The following is a 17,762-nucleotide window of genomic DNA, read 5'->3' on the forward strand; positions in this document are numbered from 1 at the left end:
CGGAGCCGAGGCAGAAGAATTCTCGGCCCCAATCTGTTTCCTCCAAATCCTCTAGGTTGTCGGATTCGGATTTGGATAGGGTTATCCAGAGGCTGTTCCAGTCCCCAGTTTTTACTAAAATGATCCTGGCTCCAGCCCATGCGGCTTCGGAGCCGATTCCACATCCCATGCATCTGATTCCTCCTCTGACCCCCTTGGAGCCATTGGAGTCGGTGCAGGTAGAATGCAGCGGAATCGTCCAGTCGGAGCAGGGACCCCCTCGGAGTTTCTCTGCTCTGACCTTCATTCCTACCCTGTCCTCGGTGTCAGGGTTTGGTACCGGGTCTTCCTCGGCGGGGGCCGAGGGCAACACTGTGGAGCTCGCCTCTTTGATGCCCAGTCTTCCCCTCGGAGCATCGGGCACAGGTATTCCCGGTACCGCCATGGTCTCTCAGCAAGTGCCCTCTGCAGAGTCTGGAGGTCCTGCTTTTGAGGCCATGAGGAGTGTGCTGGCCATGACCTTGCCGGTTCAGCAGGTTTCTACCTCACCGTCCCAAGTTTTGGGTACTGGTGCCTCTGGAGACATTCTTTCCCATGACAGTGGGGCCCCAGGGCCTGAGGATACCCCCTTGGAGGGTTCCCTTCTTCTGGGGGGTCCTTCTGAATCTGCTTCGGATGAACCCCCAAGGAAGAAACTGTGTAAGAGGAAGCACGTTGATTCCCAAGATGAATCCGTCACTTCAGATACTGACCTCGATGATGCGGAGGGGTCCGCTAAATCATCCTCGGATGACGTCTCCTTCTCGGATATCCTTGAGATCTTGAGACAGAGAGGCGATTGGCAATCCAAAGCCCCTACCGCTGAGGAGTCAGTTTTCCTCAAGGCCTTCGGGGCCCAGCCCTCCTCCTCCTGGGTGTCTCCACCCTTCGATGAGTTATTGAATCTAATCTCTCGGAGGGTGTGGGAACATCCTGATATGGCGGAACCGGTGCCTGCCAGGCCCAATAAGTTTCTTTCAGCCCCTCCCCAGAAGGAATTCCCCACTAAAGGTGTTGCAGTTGATGCTATGGTGGTGGCATCTGCCACTCAGCAGGACGTGGCAGAGGCTTCAACATCTATTCATCCTCCTAATAAGGATTCTAGGAGCATGGATAGGTACGGGAAGCGTGCCCTTTCTTCAGTGACCTTTACTCTGCGGTCGCTGAACTATCTCTGTCATTTTACAAGGCTCCAAAGGGACCTCCTCAAGGAGTTAGGAGAGTCCCTTGCGGGTAACCTTCCTGAGGCATTAGCACAGACTGTAGGCACCCAGATGACTACCCTATCTTCTATTGTCAACTCGTCCATGAGGCTCATTTCCTATGCAGCCGAAGGAGCGAGTAGAGCAGCGGGCACAGGAGTGGCTCTTAGGAGACAAGCCTGGTTATGCTTGTGTCCACTTGCGGAGGCCTTTAAGTCTTCCTTCGCAGATGCCCCCTTTGATGGGTCTTCTTTGTTTGGACCCAAGGTGAAGGACACACTTACTCGGTGCGAGCAGGAGGGCAAGACCTTGACTGCCGTTGGGGCCCGTTTTTCCGCTCCCTCTAGACCTTATCCCAAGGCCCAGAGAGGAGGGAAAATGTGGTTCAGGAAATCCCAAACGTTCTTCTCTACTCCACCGAGTGATCCCCCCTCCAGAGGCAGGGGGGGGGGAATTCAGGAAGACGCCACCCTAGAGGTGGCAGAGGCCCCCGTAACTCTGGAGACCGCGACTCCTTTCGTGGTTCCTCCTACCCTCAACATCCCTAGGATGTTGCCCGGCTGTGCTTCTCCTGAGCCGGTCGGGGGTCGTTTTGCGAAGCACCCACAGGCTTGGGAATCGATAACCAAGGATCAGTGGGTGCTTCGCATTGTAACCAGAGGCTACCTCATCCCCTTTTTCAAGCCCCCTCCTCCTACAAGGAGAATCCCGGATGTGCCACCCAGTCAACGGGATCTGGCAGCCGTAGAAGTTTCAAAGCTGCTAAGCAAAGGTGTCATCCAGCCCGTCCCCGCCAACCAGATCAGATCAGGAACTTACTCAAGATTATTTTTGGTGCCAAAAAAGACAGAGGACGTAAGGCCCATTTTGGACCTAAGCTCTTTAAATCATTTTGTGAAGAAGTCCAAGTTCCGGATGGTCACCCTTCAGTCCATTCTCCCGTTATTGGAGAAGGATGTCTGGATGTGCTCCATAGACCTCAAGGAAGCTTACTATCACATTTTGATACATCAAGAGTCCAGGAGTCATTTACGCTTCTGCCTAGGAACCAGTCATTTCCAGTTTCGTGCACTGCCCTTTGGTCTCACCACAGCCCCCAGGGTGTTTACCAAGTGTCTGGCAGTGGTGACAGCTCACTTGAGAAGTCTAGGATTCCAAGTGTTTCCCTATCTCGATGACTGGCTCCTCACTGCCACCTCCAAGCATCTACTGATTCGAGCGCTGAGGGCCACAGTAACCTTGGGTCTCTCGCTAGGAATCACTTTCAATTGGAAAAAATCTGTGCTGCGGCCATCTCAGCGCATCACCTTTATAGGCGCAGAGTTAGACACAAAAAGTATGCGGGCATTTTTGCCATCAGAGAGAATTCAGATTCTACAATCACAAGTTCTAAATTTGTTACCCAAATCTTGAGTTCCTGTCAGACAGATTCTTCAGTTATTTGGCACCATGGCTGAAGCTATCCTCCTAGTACCGTTAACCAGGCTGCACATGCGGGTGCTACAATGGCTAGTATCGGTTCAATGGTCATACCAAGAACTTCCTCTGAACCACCTAGTTCTGATTATGGACAGTTGTCGTCGGGACCTTCATTGGTGGCTATGTTGGTCCAACCTGGACCGGGGGCGTCCTTTCGCCCTTCAGCCCCCTGTTGCCACAGTGACCACGGATGCCTCCCAGATAGGGTGGGGGGGGGTCATTATCTGGACAGGTCTGTCCAAGGCACTTGGCAGGATTGCGAGGCGCATCTTCACATCCATATCCTGGAAATGAGAGCGGTGCTTCTGGGTTTACAGGCACTTCATCACGCTCTCCCCCAAGGTACTATTGTGATTCTATCCGACAACATGTCGGTAGTTTGGCACATAAACAAGCAGGGTGGAACCAGGTCCTACCCCCTTTGCAGGGAGGCCATGAGAGTATGGCGCTGGGCCATAGCCTCTCGACGTTTCTTAGTAGCCATGCACATTCCGGGAAAAGCCAGTGTGATTGCAGACAGGCTCAGCAGGACTCTCCTGTTGCCCCACGAGTGGTCCCTCAACAACAGAGTGGCTGCACAGATCTTCGCCAAATGGGGTCTCCCTTGTTGCGACTTGTTCGCCAACCCCAACAATGTGAAGTGCAGAGAGTTCTTCACTCTGACACCCTCTCAGGGCCAGTCTCCCAGGGATGCTCTAGCCCACAATTGGCCCCCGGGTCTGCTTTATGCCTCCCCCCCGATTACCCTTCTCCCGAGGGTGATTCAGAAGGCTCTTCATGTCGGGTGCCACATGATTTTGGTCGCCCCACATTGGCCCCGTCAGGTTTGGTTCCCATTCCTTCAGAAGTATGCGGTACAGGGCCCCTGGATTCTGGACCCAGTGCCGGATCTGTTGTCCAATCAGTCGGGACACTCTCATCTGTCCCTCCGGTCGTTGCGACTGGCTGCTTGGTTACTCCACTTCCATCCTTAGTTAGAGATCTTTCTCTTTCTTCAGAAGTGATGCACATCTTGTCTTCTTCCCACAAGCCGTCTACCGTTAAGCTGTATTCCAGCAAATGGAAAAGGTTTGTTTGTTGGGCCCAGCAGCGAGGCATTGATCCTCTTACGGCCCCAGTTCCGCAGGTCTTGGAATTTCTAGCTTCATTGTTTCATTCGGGCTCTTCAGTCTCCACACTTAAAGTTCAACTGGCGGCTATATCTAATTTTCATGTTGCTATAGAGCCTTCTTTAATGGCTAACAGACTTTGCAAGTCCTTTCTTAAGGGAGCCTGGCTCCTCAGGCCTCCTATGGCTCATCCCTTGCCCCCTTGGGACTTGAATTTGGTTCTGGCCTCTTTAACTGCCCGTCCCTTTGAGCCGGCAGCCACTTGTGATATAAAATTCCTGTCATGGAAAACTGCCTTTCTAGTGGCAATAACTTCTGCTAAGCGTGTTTCGGAGCTTCAGGCTCTCTGTTCTTCTCCTCCTTATTTGATTTTTCACAAAGACAGAGTTTCCCTTAGATTGAATCCATCCTTTTTGCCAAAGGTAGTGTCCCCTTTATGCATTCAGCAATCATTGGAGCTCCCAGTTTTCTTTCCAAATTTCTCTAATAGAGCAGAATATACCTTCCACCAGTTGGATGTTCACAGGCAACTGCGTTTTTACTTAGATAGGACCACTCAGACATGAAAATCTGACCAACTGTTTGTGTCCTTTGCGGAGAATAGGTTAGGTCTACCAGTTGCCAAAACCACCATTGCCAAATGGATTAAGGATTGCATCTCTTTCATTTATTCCCAGTCAGGCAGAGAGTTGCCTTTCCCACTCAAAGCTCATTCTACCAGGGCTATGGCCACCTCTGTAGCTTTTCACTCCAAAGTTTCAATAGATGATATTTGTGCGGCTGCTACTTGGTCTTCTCCGCACACCTTCATTTCTCATTACAAGGTTGATGTGGCTTCCCGAGGCAGAGCTTCATTTGTTTCCGCAGTTCTCAGAAGTGTGTTCCAGTGAGCCACTCGTGGTTTTAGGTGCTAGGGATGCTGTCCCATCAGTTATGAATGTAGGCGAGATAGGATCCCATTACATCTTTTAGTTATGTACTTACCATAACTTTGGATGTATGGGATCCATCTCGCCTACATTCATACATACCCACCCTCCTTCCCCCTACCTTTTGGATTTGGAGGAAATATTGATCTTGCTAGGCTCTCCACTGGAAGGGCTCTGGTTGGCTACAGTTATTTGTATGTGTTCTGTACCTGTATGTATGTATGAAAGCGAACAAACAAGATCTGGGGAAGCAGGCGTGGTGCACTATGGGATAAGGGGTAGCCCAGCCAATGAGAGACTTCGTTCTAGTGTATAGTGGCCGAGTCGGAGCCGACGGATCGGCTCCGAACCCATCAGTTATGAATGTAGGCGAGATGGATCCCATACATCCAAAGTTATGGTAAGTACATAACTAAAAGTTTTCATCTTGTCTTTTCATCAATTTTGGAGGGATGTCCAGTTCTTTGCAATGTCACTGTTGTCCCATACTTTCTCCAATTTTTGATGACTGTCTTCGCTGTGTTCCATGGTATATCCAGTGCTGTGGAAATTTGTTTGTACTCTTCTCCTGACTGACACCTTTCAACAATGAGACCCCTTTGATGCTTTGTAAGCTCTCTGAGAACCATGGCTTTTGCTGTAGCAGGCAACTGAGTAAATGTCAGGAAAATCCTATTAGGATAGCTGAACTTTATTTGGGGTTAATCAGAGTTTCTTTAATTGATGGCATGTATGTACCCAAGAAGACTGAATGCTGTAATTCAATCAAAAGGTGCTTCAACAAAGTATTAGTTTAATGCTGTGCACACTTATGCAACCAGCTTATTGTATGTTTTTTTATATTTTTCCCCTAACAGATTTGTTTTTCAATTGGATTGTACATGTTATAGGTCACATTAAAGGTGGGGAAAGTTTTGAAATGATTTATTGTGGCAAATTTTTTTATATCACAAAAATCTGGCATTTGAACAGGGTGTGTACACTTTTTATATCCACTGTATTATAAAATAGAGTGACTAGGCTAACAGTGCCAATAAGACTAGCCTTCTCAACATTTTAAACAGGCTACTAACATAAACCTTTTCAACCAACCAATAAAAAATAACTACAAAGGAACGAACCAGACCTCGAGTGACATTGCAATTAGTCCTTCCAAGTGGAACATTACTCCACAGAGGTCCTTGTGGTGCAGAAACCAAAACCTGGACAATGGGTAAATAGTAAAACCAATTTTTATTATAACAACAAACTAAGCACTTTTGTCCCTGTGTGTCTATGGGACTTCATCATAGTAAACATAGTTACCACTAACACTCTGTATAAAATACAAAAGCTGCTCCCTTTCAGTACGTCTACACCAATTAAATCTCTTGTGGGTGTCATATATTTTAAACTTATATGTGTGATGTCTCTGCTATTCTAGATTAATTACATCAAAACATACATACATGTATTTGAATGACTTTGGATAAAAACAAATATAAATTATATAAAAAGATTTGATGATGTAAACGATGCTTAATATATAAATATAAAATATAGCACCATATGAAAGTAAATAAGTAGATGAATAGATGCCTCCTAAATCCATAGTGTTAAAATATAGTTGCATCTTAAAACTAGTTAATGAGAAATTTATTTATTACTACCCTCAATAATATATAGGGGTATTGGTCCCAACATTGTCTATAAACAAGTTCTAAGTAAATCAACAACAGGACATGACTGACATGATATTCAGAGTGGAAATTGCTACAAAATACTATAAAAAATCCAGTGTTCATACAGTGAATTGGTTATATAAATAGTAACCTCACCAGTACTGACTAACTAAAAGTTAATTGATTTCATTTTAAGAATACAGGACATAGAAACTGAATCATTAAAACCCTAAGGTCTGGTGGCATGTGTTAAACCTTTTTAACCTTGCTCCTGAGGTCCTTGCTTTAACCTTGAAAATCTTCAATGTTAAAAGACTTGTCATTACTTGATATTAAATAGTAAATTTACAAGCAACACACTTTGCACCTGTATGTACTGACAACATTATCAAATGATGTTTCTTTCAAAATTGTAAAACCTGATATAAATAATGTTTAAACATATTTTTTATAACAACATTTCCGTTAACATTATGTGATCAGGGCAATATAACTTTGAAAACACAACATCCGCATACATTTTTGGTCTTCAGTTCCTTACCGATCTGTCTAAGACTTGTACTTAGGCCGCTTCTACTATAAGTGGACAGAAGAACCAACAAACAAAAGACCAGAAATCCTAAAACTCTTATCACACATTGTAGACTGTTAATCTGTACTGCAGAAGTTAATCTTCCTCTGTCAGCAGCAGCGAATTTAAAACATTTCTACATAAAAATACCATCTTTCAAGGTAATTAAAGCAGTATATGCACTAAACTAAATTAAAGTGTGAATAAAGATAAACACCAGATCTGGATTTGATACTTAATCTGACGATTCTTTAAGAACCACTTAAGATCATAGCTAAGAGGCTAGAGTACACATACATATAAGATGTATACTGGTGTTTAGGGTTACTTCACCTAGGTCTTCTGTTTCAGTCACTGTCAACACAGTGAAACTTGTTAATTTCATTAAACCAGTGCCTCTTGCTATTTGCTTATCGGTCAGTGAACCTTCATTTAAAATATTTTAGAACATACTGTTCAAGGAGAGCGGCATACATTCAAGGCAGTAAATACCTTTCGGATCACCATTTTACAAAAGCTGCAAGGGATTAGTTCTGACCCAATAACTATATGCTGAATTCAGATAATTAAAACTGTAAAATCACACACTTGAAGTGTAAGCCTTCATATTTATTAATTGCATAGCCCATAGAACAGGAAGGAACAGTTTTGTAGTAAGCACTATGAACAAATTACAGAAGCTGTTCACAAGTTGACAGCACAATACAGAGTGCTGAAAGTCCTCCTTACCATTGAATGATGGCCATTTGACTGGGTCCTACCTTCCTGATCCCATCTACCTGACGTTCCCATTACTTGAAGGTATTCTGTAGGCAGTGTGGCGTTGCTGCTTTGAGAGACTGCTATGCACTATTTTAGGTATTTTCTTCCTTCCACACTGTTGTACAAGCATGGAGTTAGTATGTAAATAACAGGGGGGGTGATGTCTACCACTTGGAGGTACAGGAGGCAGGAGTGAAAGCTGCTGAAGGCTGTGGGGGCAGAAGGCAAAATGGGCACTTAGTAATTTAAAAGGACAATTTTTTTAGCTGTCTACTACCATAACAGAAACATATCCATTTTCACAACAAGCATGTAGTGTAAATGTAATTACTCGACTGCACCGAAAGTTCATGGAAATGTACAAATGAAGCTAAAGTTGCACTTGCATGGTATGTGATCTGGTGGCTATATATTCAAAAGTTAGAGAGGAAAGTGCAGTAGTGCTGTAACACACTTTGTGTTGCTGCACAGAGATTAACCACCACGGAAGAGTGGTGGGAAGCTGTTAAACACTTCATTCATACTATTAACACTTCAGCTGGACTTTAGAAAAAGTCTAAATGATGTATTTGGACTGTTGTTAATGCACTAATGAGTGACAAGAGCTTAATCGTAGTAAGAGGTACTTGATAAAAGCTTGTTAAAAAACTGTCCAATATCAAAGTATGCTTTCCCCCAAATTCAGTGCGTAATCACAATGATCCATACACTACAAGTCACTATCATTCAAAAATAAAATATAAAATGCCTCACAGACATCTAGATCCCGACAGTGTCCACATCTCAGGTTGCAGAAGTGGAGTTTGACACAGGCTTATTGAGGGTTCTGCCCTGACTCGTGTTGTACAACTGGCCCTGCTCAGAGGTGTGGACAGAAGGGTACTATAGCTTGTGTTTGTGGGAAGTGTGGGCTGGGATCAATGAGATTGTTATTGCTTAAATTGTCCTCACAGTCAAACATCAGAGGTGTACACAGAAGGTCATTTTAGCTTGTTTGAGACTGGAGAAAAGTGTGGTCATTATTTCTCAAATTTTCCTCACAATTAAACCTCAGAGGTATGTACAAAAGGTTACTGTGGCTTTTGTGGAGCTGTGACACTGTGGTCATTATTTATTTAACTTTTCACACAGTCATAACTCACAGGTATGCCCACAACATCACTACAGCTTGTGTAGCAGCAGTGTACTGTTTGTGAGCAACAGGTGGAACACATGACTGTGATATTTTTTTTCTCTTTTGTCACAATCACATATCAAAAGTGTATATGCTGGTTGCTAACTTTGGGAGGTGCGGGTAAGTTGGCATATTGTGAATATAGATCTCTAATCAACAAGTTATAATTTGTTACTATACATTGGTTGTCAAATGGATGTACAGATGATAGCTGTCTTTTAAGGGTGGGGGCAGGGGTGATGAGGCAAGCTGAATGATGTGTGACAGCAGCAACTTAAAATATATGACCAAGGCCATTTATTCATTTAATTTCATCCCAATTTAACATTAGAAGGATGCACAGAAAGTGACTATATTTTCTTTTCTTTTTTTCTTTTGACTGGAAGAGTAGACACTATTCTAAGATGTGATTCATGAGTCGTTCAAGTATTTATCTTCCCAGTTTATTGGGAACAACTTTTTTGTCAATTTTGATCATTAAGCCTTGGGTACAACTTATTTCTTCCTTGAAAGAATAAGGCTGAATTTCTTCAGTTAGTTGTTTTTTTTGATCATGCCATAATTGTAACAAAAGGTTGAGGTAAAAAAAAAACTCTAAAATGTACCTCACAGCATTTAGAATCTCATGGCTTCTGAGGCTCAAGCAGCCTCCAGAGTATCAACTTAATTGTATTATTTCCTGTACAGTTATTACACTGCAGTGTTGGCCATTTAGGGAGTGGTGAAAGGATGCAGGAAAAAATGAAGAGTAAGAATGAATATCTTTCTTTAGCCACAGTTTTTTGTTCAGGCCATCTTTGTCTTAAAAGGTCTGAAAAAATCTTTAAAATGCAACTCAGAGCATCTAGAACCCAGTGGCATCTGGAGGTGGAGTGGGGGGCTAAGGCCTCCGACTTAATTTGATTATTTCTTCCTCATTTATTGTGGTGCAATCACTGACATTTAGGATATATTGAAACAAGGCATGTAAAATCTGAAGAGTACAACAAAGTATGTTAAAACAAGAAAAAAAAGTAATCTAAATGGTGTGGCAATCCCAGGACGGGGGAGGGGGAGTAAGGGGGAGAGTGGACAGCTTGGCACTCATGGAATCGTTTTCCAAGGGCTTAATTTCACCAAAAGCAGTCAACATATTTAGCACTGCTATGGACTGCCCCATTTAGGTATATCACACAGCTTATAAACAAGGTATGTTGCTTTTCATAAAACATTTCATAACACTGAAACACCTGGGTATGATCAAAAGCATATAGTATACAACAATCCTTTTGACTATATCTTAATTACTACTACATAGCATACTACTGGTTGCATAATAGTATTTAACATGCCCTTTCAGACACTCCATAAGCTGTTTATCTTAAGTCTAACTGCTGGCTTTGTCCCTGACAAGTTTGCACTGCACTGGTGATGTTCCATGATAAGAGAAGCTTTAGAACTGACCTGGGTAGTTAAAGTCCTACCAGCCTTACAAGCTTCATCTGCATATCATGGGGTGTATCATAACTAATCTCATAAACTAATGTCCAGGAGGTGATTGGCAAAACTGTTCACTGCACAAAGAGTCAATTTGGCAGCTACAGTTAGATGATGCTAGTATGGCTGGTTTAAACGAGGCAATTTCAATTACTAGTGAGCTAAAATATAGTAATGGCTTTTGGCTTTTCCCGGTTAGGGGTCACCACAGCGGAACTCTGGTCCGCTAATGATCGGCAGTGGATTTTTACAGTGCCGAGTTGCCAGCCCGACACCCAACCTTCAAGGAAGGCACACCCATTCATGCACGCACCTAATTTCATGTCTTTAAACATCACTCGACTGCGTGGAGGACAGCAGACTCCACACAGAAGGCGGTCCAGCCGAGAATCGAACGGGAAAACCTCTTGCTGTGAGACAACAGCACTAACCGCTGCATCACCACAGCCTCTTACTAGTGAGCTAAAATATAGAGTTTCAAAATTATAATTCAAGTGTTTTAATGAAAAAAAAATACTTATGTATTGTTGCATTGATTTAATCATGTCACTTTTCATTTTATGCTATTGGTGTGCCTGTTGCTTTAAATTTCTTGGTGGGCATTTTCTACATTGTTACAGGTTTCTTGTTATACATATAAATAAGGGGGTATGTTTGCAAGGCTTTATTGTGTTAAGCTGGTGACTATTTTAATTTATGTGGTTCTGATGATGTCTACTTTTTAGCTAGACGAAAGCGCTCAACCATTTTAACCATTTCTACAATAAAGTTCATTAGGAGTCTTTTGCTATCTGGTCATGGGTTCTTGGATACTTTAGTTTTATTTTATGATCCAGCTTGGTTGCTTGCTTGTGTTTTTTTAACCTCATAAACTGTGATATCGAGACTCTTGTTTGACTTGATCCCTAGCAGTTTGGCTTTGTAAAGGGTAGATCCTGTTTAGTTAACCTGGTAAATATCTTCACACAAGTTACAGAGGCTGTAGATAGTGGCCACACCAGTCACATGATGTATCTTGACCTGGTGAACATCTTCAACACCATTCCCCATGCTGGCATCAGACAAAAGGTAATTGCTTTAAAATTTGACCCATATGTGGTAAGATGTATAACAAACTGGTTGAAAGACAGAGCCCACTCAGTGCAAGTTGCAGATGCCTCATCAGTAAGTATGAAAGTGACAAGTGATGTCTCTCAGGGCTCGGTGCTGGGACCTCTTCTTTTTGGTATTTACTTTATTCTCAAATCTCTAAGTGGAAAGATAAGACCCCTGACTCCTAAAGCTTGCAGATCACTGTAAACAGGAGGTTGTTGTTAAGTCATCCAAGGATACCCAAACTCCCCTGAATGAAGTCTTCCAAGTAAACCCTTGGTATACTAAAAATTAACTCAAACTAAATGCTGAAAAGTGTAGTGTTACTTTTTAACCCCTCCCCTCATCACACTGTATAGCTGACATACTACTATAAAATGAAAATTTTGTCAGGGACCTAGAAACTTGAGCTGATAGCTCCCTGTCTTTTGACCATCATGTTACAACAGTTGTCAGGAAATCCTTTTATTTAGCACATCTAATTGACAAAGGAATATCATCACAGTCTAAAAAGGTAATCAGTCCCTTATACTCATCATTGATCAGGACAATTATTAAGTACAACACCCAGCTTTGGGATGTGTCTTACTAAACATATCAAACAATTAGAAAGACCCCCAAAGATTCCTAATCATAAAATCATAAGCATAAAGTTCCAGAGCTACCAAGTGAGGCTAAAAACTCTCTCCCTTTATTTTATGTCTTACAGATTTTTGACAGGAGATCTGTCTTGCTTACTGCACCATCAGAAACCCAGTTGTCCTGGCCCTTCTATTTTTCCACAAGTACAATCTTCACCAATATTAGAACCGGGGACCTAAATCTTCACCAATAGATAAATATAGCACAGCAGAGAGGCTTGCTTATAAGTCAGTACCTCCCAGACCTTTGGAATAAATTTCCCCAACATGTTAACCAGCACAATTCACTATCTTACTTTAAACATAAACTAGTGACTGAATGAGTATCTACAAACTTAATCTGAGTTGTAGTGATATGGCCCTCCTGGAGTAAGGACGTGCTGCCTGAGGGAGGATACTAGCAAGGCATGAATGGTCATAAGATTCTTGACCTCAGAATATCTATGAATCTAAACTGTTTTTATGGTTTTCTAATCTTGTCAAGACATCTCTGCCTACACTCATGATTATCCTGAAACAACATAAAGTGGGTGCAAGAGAATGAATGAATACAGTGGTACCTTGGTACTCGTTGGCCTCGAAACTTATCAAATTTGGTATCACATTTTGACTAGAAAAAAATCATCTTGGTGCTCATCATTTCCTTGGTACTTGTCACGCTTTCTAGAACAGGTCCACTGTATACTTTCTTGAGTTTGCTTGCTATTCTTTGTGCAAATAAGTACAGTACTGTACAACCGGGGATCCTAAGAAGGCTAGTGATAACAGCTAACAGAAAAGAAAATCAGAAACACAATAGAGCAGGAAAAAGAGATACTACAGAAATATGAGAGTGGTATCTGTGTGTCTGATCTCGCTATCCAGTACCTAATGCCAAGACCAATCATCTCCACCATCATGAAAAATAAAGAAGCCATCAGAGCAGCTGATGTTGCTAAAGGAGTGAAAGCTGTGACCAAATGAAGACTGCACACGCTAGAGGAAGTGGAAAAATTGTTGTTGATTTGGGTAAATGAAAAACAGTTAGCTGGTGATAGTATTTCAGAGGCCAACATTTGTGAAAAAGCAAAAGTGTTGCATGCTGATCTGTTAAAAAACAAGCCTGAAATGAGTGCTGATAGTAGTGAAGTGTTTAAAGCCAGTTATGGATGGTTTGAAAACTTTAAAAAGAGAAATGGGGATACATAGTGTGGTGCAACATGGAGAGGCAGCCAGTGCCAACAAAGAAGCTGCCAATGAATTTGTTCAGGATGTTCAAAAAATATGTAGAGGCTGAGGGTTTTATTCCTCAATAAGGGTTCAGTTGTGATGAGACACGCTTGTTCTGGAAAAAAATGCCCAACAGTACCTACGTCACTCGAGAGGAGAAGGCATTACCAGGGCACAAGCCAATGAAGGACGGGTTAACTCTATTGTGTGGGAATGCAAGTGGGGATTTAAAACTTAAGCCTCTGCTAGTCTACCACAGTGAAAACCCACTTGTTTTCAAGAAAAATAATGTGATAAAAAGCAAGTTACATGTGATGTGGAGGGCTAATAATAAAGCTTGGGTCACCAGGTATTTCTTCATGGAGTGGATGAACAAAATGTTTGGCCCATCTGTAAAAAAATATTTACTGGAGAAAGATTTGCCTCTGAAGGTTCTGCGTTTTTTTGGACAATGCTCTTGCTCACCATCCAGGCTTGGAGGACAACTTGTTGAAGGAGTTTAACTTCATTACTGTGAGGCTCTTGCCCTGTAACACAACTCCTCTGATCCAGCCCATCGACCAGCATGTCATCTCTAATTTTAAAAAACTGTACACAAAGACACTTTTCCAGAGGTCCGGTCCTTTGAAGTGCTGTCAGCTACAGAGTTGACATTGAGAGAATTTTGGAAAAAAACATTTTGATGTCCTTCATTGCCTATACCTTATTTATAAGGCTTGGGGGGGGGAGAGTCTCTCACAGGACCCTGAACTCTGCCTGGAAGAAATTTCAGACAGAAGCTGTAACTCAGAGGGACTTTGAAGGCTTTGAGACTGAGCCTAGGCCTACAGGTATTGTGGAGGAAATTGTGACTCTAGGGCAGTCCATGTGCCTGGAGGTCACTGCTGATGATGTGGAGGAGTTAGTTGAGGATCATAAAGAAGAGCTCAGCATGGAGGAACTGTAGGAGCTTCAGAGGGAGCAACAACAGATAGTGGCTGAGGAACTGTCTTTAGGTGAGGAGGAGGTATAGGAGAATGTCCCCAGTTCATTAATCCGGAAAATGTATGGAAAATGGGTGGAAGTGCAAATTTTGTGGAAAAATATCACCCTGACAAAGCTGTAGCAAGCTGCAATGTTAATTTGTTCAATGACCAAACAATGCCCCACTTTAGAGGCATCTTGAAACGCAGGAAAAACTAGCATCATTGGATAGGTTTCTAGTGAAAATTAAACCTGGTGAGTCTCAAGAAGGGTTCAGTGGTAATACGAGACAGAAAACAGAAAGAGAAAGTACCCCTGAAGGGCAGATGGCCGAAGTTTTGATGGGAGGGGACTCTCCTCCCAAACAATAAAATCTCTCCTCCTCACCACCTTCCTCACCACCATCCCTTGAGACCATCAGAGTTATACAAACTTAAAAATTAAAATTTAAAGTTGTACTTTTTATTAGTTTATACCTACTTTTTATTAGTGAACTTATACCTACTGTTTATTATTGAACTTATACTGTACTGTTTAAAAGGGAAGTTATAGTGTTTATTAGTGAAATGATACGTTTAAAAGTGAAGTTATATTGTTTATTACTGAAGTTATACTGATTATTAGTAAAATAAGACTCCATTAATGCATATAAGGCCTTATGAAATGTGGATTTTCTGGGGGTCTGGAATGGATTAATTCAATTTACATTATTTCTTAAGGGAAAAATTTGTTTGGTACTCATTGTTTTTGCCACTCAGCGTGCCTTTGGAATGAATTAACGGCAAGTACCAAGGTACCACTGTAATTAAATTCAGCAAAATTATTACTATATTGTAAGTCAGTCTAGCTTCAGTGATACGTACCTTTGTGGAAAATTTTGCCTAAAACAGGCTATTGTACAGGAGAGCTAAACCCTAATCTGGTACTCAGTTGGTAAATAAACTTGCAGGAAATTAAACTTCACTTGTAGAATATACCTCTCAACTGTATGATGTATATGAATTTAATGTCTTATTTTACTTTTGTAAAGAGTTGTCCTTACTTCTATAAACAAACAGCAATCAGTCAGTAAACTAATAAATAAACTGTCCAGAATTTTGTAAAAGATCCATGATTTTGCCTCATATTTTTGCCCTGTTCCTTGTATAATCACCCAGGATCATACCTTGACTTTCCAGAATTTCGCAGAATGTCCAGATTATTTCCTCATGTTTTTGGTCTGTTCTTCAGCAGTGTTCCTCATAAAATCCCCGATTTTCTGGCAAACCATGGAGGATTTTGTTCACTAAATAATGAAACATTTGACTTTGAGACTTCATATCCTTCAGAAAATACACATTAATGGAAAATTATTATTCCAGAAGTGTTCTAAGTTTGTAAGAACAATATTTAAAATCTGTCCCTGATTTTGGTCGTTTATCTCCCCATTATTTTTGGCTTGGCTAGAATTCTTAAGCAAAAGTGAAATTCATGATGAGGATTACAGTCAGTCAGTAATGGCAGACATTAAAGTTTTATACTTTTATTGTTCAGAAAATACATGTTGATGCATAACCTATTTTGTTAAAATTTTAAATGAATAAGTAATAGTTAAAAAGTGTCCCTAGGTTTGAGCCTTCATTCTCATGTTATTTTTGGCTGTATCTAAAATTCTTGATGAAATAAGCTGATCTGTTTTCTGTAGAAACACTTGCATAGGTGCTTCCATGGTAACTGTGAGCTCGGGCAGCCGGAAGATGATGTATTACTCAAATGTCTTTTTTTGGCTGCCTGAGCTTGTGGTTACCTCAGAAACACTAATACGGATAATTCCATGTAATTGCTACTCCAGCAGCAGTTTCAGGGCACAGTGAACAGCTGTTGAAAGTGTGTGTGGGGGCTCTAGCCCTCCCCTTGTCCTGTGATTCAGGCATCCATGGCAGGAGTGCTTGCCATCTTTAACAACAGTGTTTTTAAGTCCTGTGAAGGTTCGTTGGGATAATTGTCTTCTCAGCCAGTTGTGAACAACAAACTTGTTTGCAGTCATTTGTGTCTTGATCAGGACCTATGAGCTGTAATGAGCTTCATCCTGTAAACCTTGATTTGATTCTATTAGTTTCCACTTGAATACTCTGTAACTCTTAGTAAGTTCTCAGGTCACCCATATAAAAAGGCATATATGCCTAGTAGGTTTGCACAGTTATACCTAGTAGGTTTGTCCAGTTAACAAATTAATACAGTTAAAAAATGATAAATACCGGCTATACATTATTGCATTTTTGTCTGGTACTGAATCATCCAATATCAGCGTGTTTGCTTTTATCCCTAGGTTTGTGCTCAATGACAGAACAACTTTCTCATTTGAAGACCTCAGAAGAGAAGGACATGAAGTACTTTGAACACTGCTACCAAGAAAGAGTATGTTTTATTGTGCAATTTAAAAAAAATAATTCTCAGTCTTTAAACATGGGATAAATTGTGATGATTTATTTTGTCTGTTAACAGAGTATCATTTATTTATCTCTTAAGGTGCAAACAGACTGATCAAAGTGTGACAGTTTTCTAATTTAACTTTGTCACATGCACAACATAACAGTACACACTATGCACACATATTGGCAGGCACATACACAGTATAAGAAACAATGCAGTCATATTATTATTGAATAACTTTCAAACAATTCATTATGTCAGAGACATTGTCCAGCACAAAATTTAGTTACCACGAAAGTATTTGGATTTCAGTACAATAATTCAAAATTGCAGTTAAATAATATAAGTAGCAGATCAACAAATGCACATCATGGAAAAAAGGCAAAACTTTTTGTTTGTGAGAGAGTAATATTCTCTTTTTTACCTAGATTAGACTTTGTCTGCTTCATCAACACATATATTTGTCCATAAGAAAGTCACTTTGCTTGGCAAAGAAATTATGTTTATGTTTTATCCAGTTACAGAAGGAGAAGTAGTTTATGTGTTTTTCTCAAATGACAGAGTATACGATTTAGTAGATTATGTACTCTGATACCGATTATCTTATCTCCATTCTATGGTTTATTTGTGGTAGTGTCAGGAGAATGCATTGGTTAAAGTTAGAATTTGATCTAAGGTACATGTTAATTGTATACTCCATTGTACATCCTAGCAAGAGACAGACTTCACCAATAAATTACATATGGACATACCTAAACCAAAGTACTGTATGCTTCCTATTTATCTCTGCCTCTGTTTATCTCTATTTCACTGTATTGATAGCCAATTCATAGGAAAAAAACAGAGCTAAGTGTTCACTTGTGTGTGAGTAAAATGAAAATACCTGTAGAATTGTATGTGACAGGAAGTTCTTATAATAATTGCTAAAAAAGAGATTAGACATGATAGCATAGTCTAAATCTACAAGATTACCTTATTTTAGGACCTGGTTTTAGGAGTAAGGAGCCGCATAATATATATATTTATTTATTTATTTTTTATTTTATATTTGTTGACTGGGAAAG

General features: G+C 41.2%; 1 protein-coding gene across 1 annotated transcript in view; it reads left to right on the plus strand.

Annotated features, from left to right (window-relative positions):
- FAM221A (family with sequence similarity 221 member A) overlaps window positions 1-17,762 on the plus strand; it is a 414,642-nt gene that overhangs the window by 312,085 nt on the left and 84,795 nt on the right. Inside the window, exon 6 of the mRNA XM_044064624.1 lies at window positions 16,595-16,683. Within this exon, the coding sequence (XP_043920559.1) occupies window positions 16,595-16,683 (89 nt within the window). The remainder of the gene's footprint in view (window positions 1-16,594; window positions 16,684-17,762) is intronic.

Source organism: Protopterus annectens, chromosome 3.part0 (genome assembly GCF_019279795.1).
Source record: "Protopterus annectens isolate FY-2018-M chromosome 3.part0, PAN1.0, whole genome shotgun sequence".
Taxonomy (NCBI): domain Eukaryota; kingdom Metazoa; phylum Chordata; order Ceratodontiformes; family Protopteridae; genus Protopterus; species Protopterus annectens.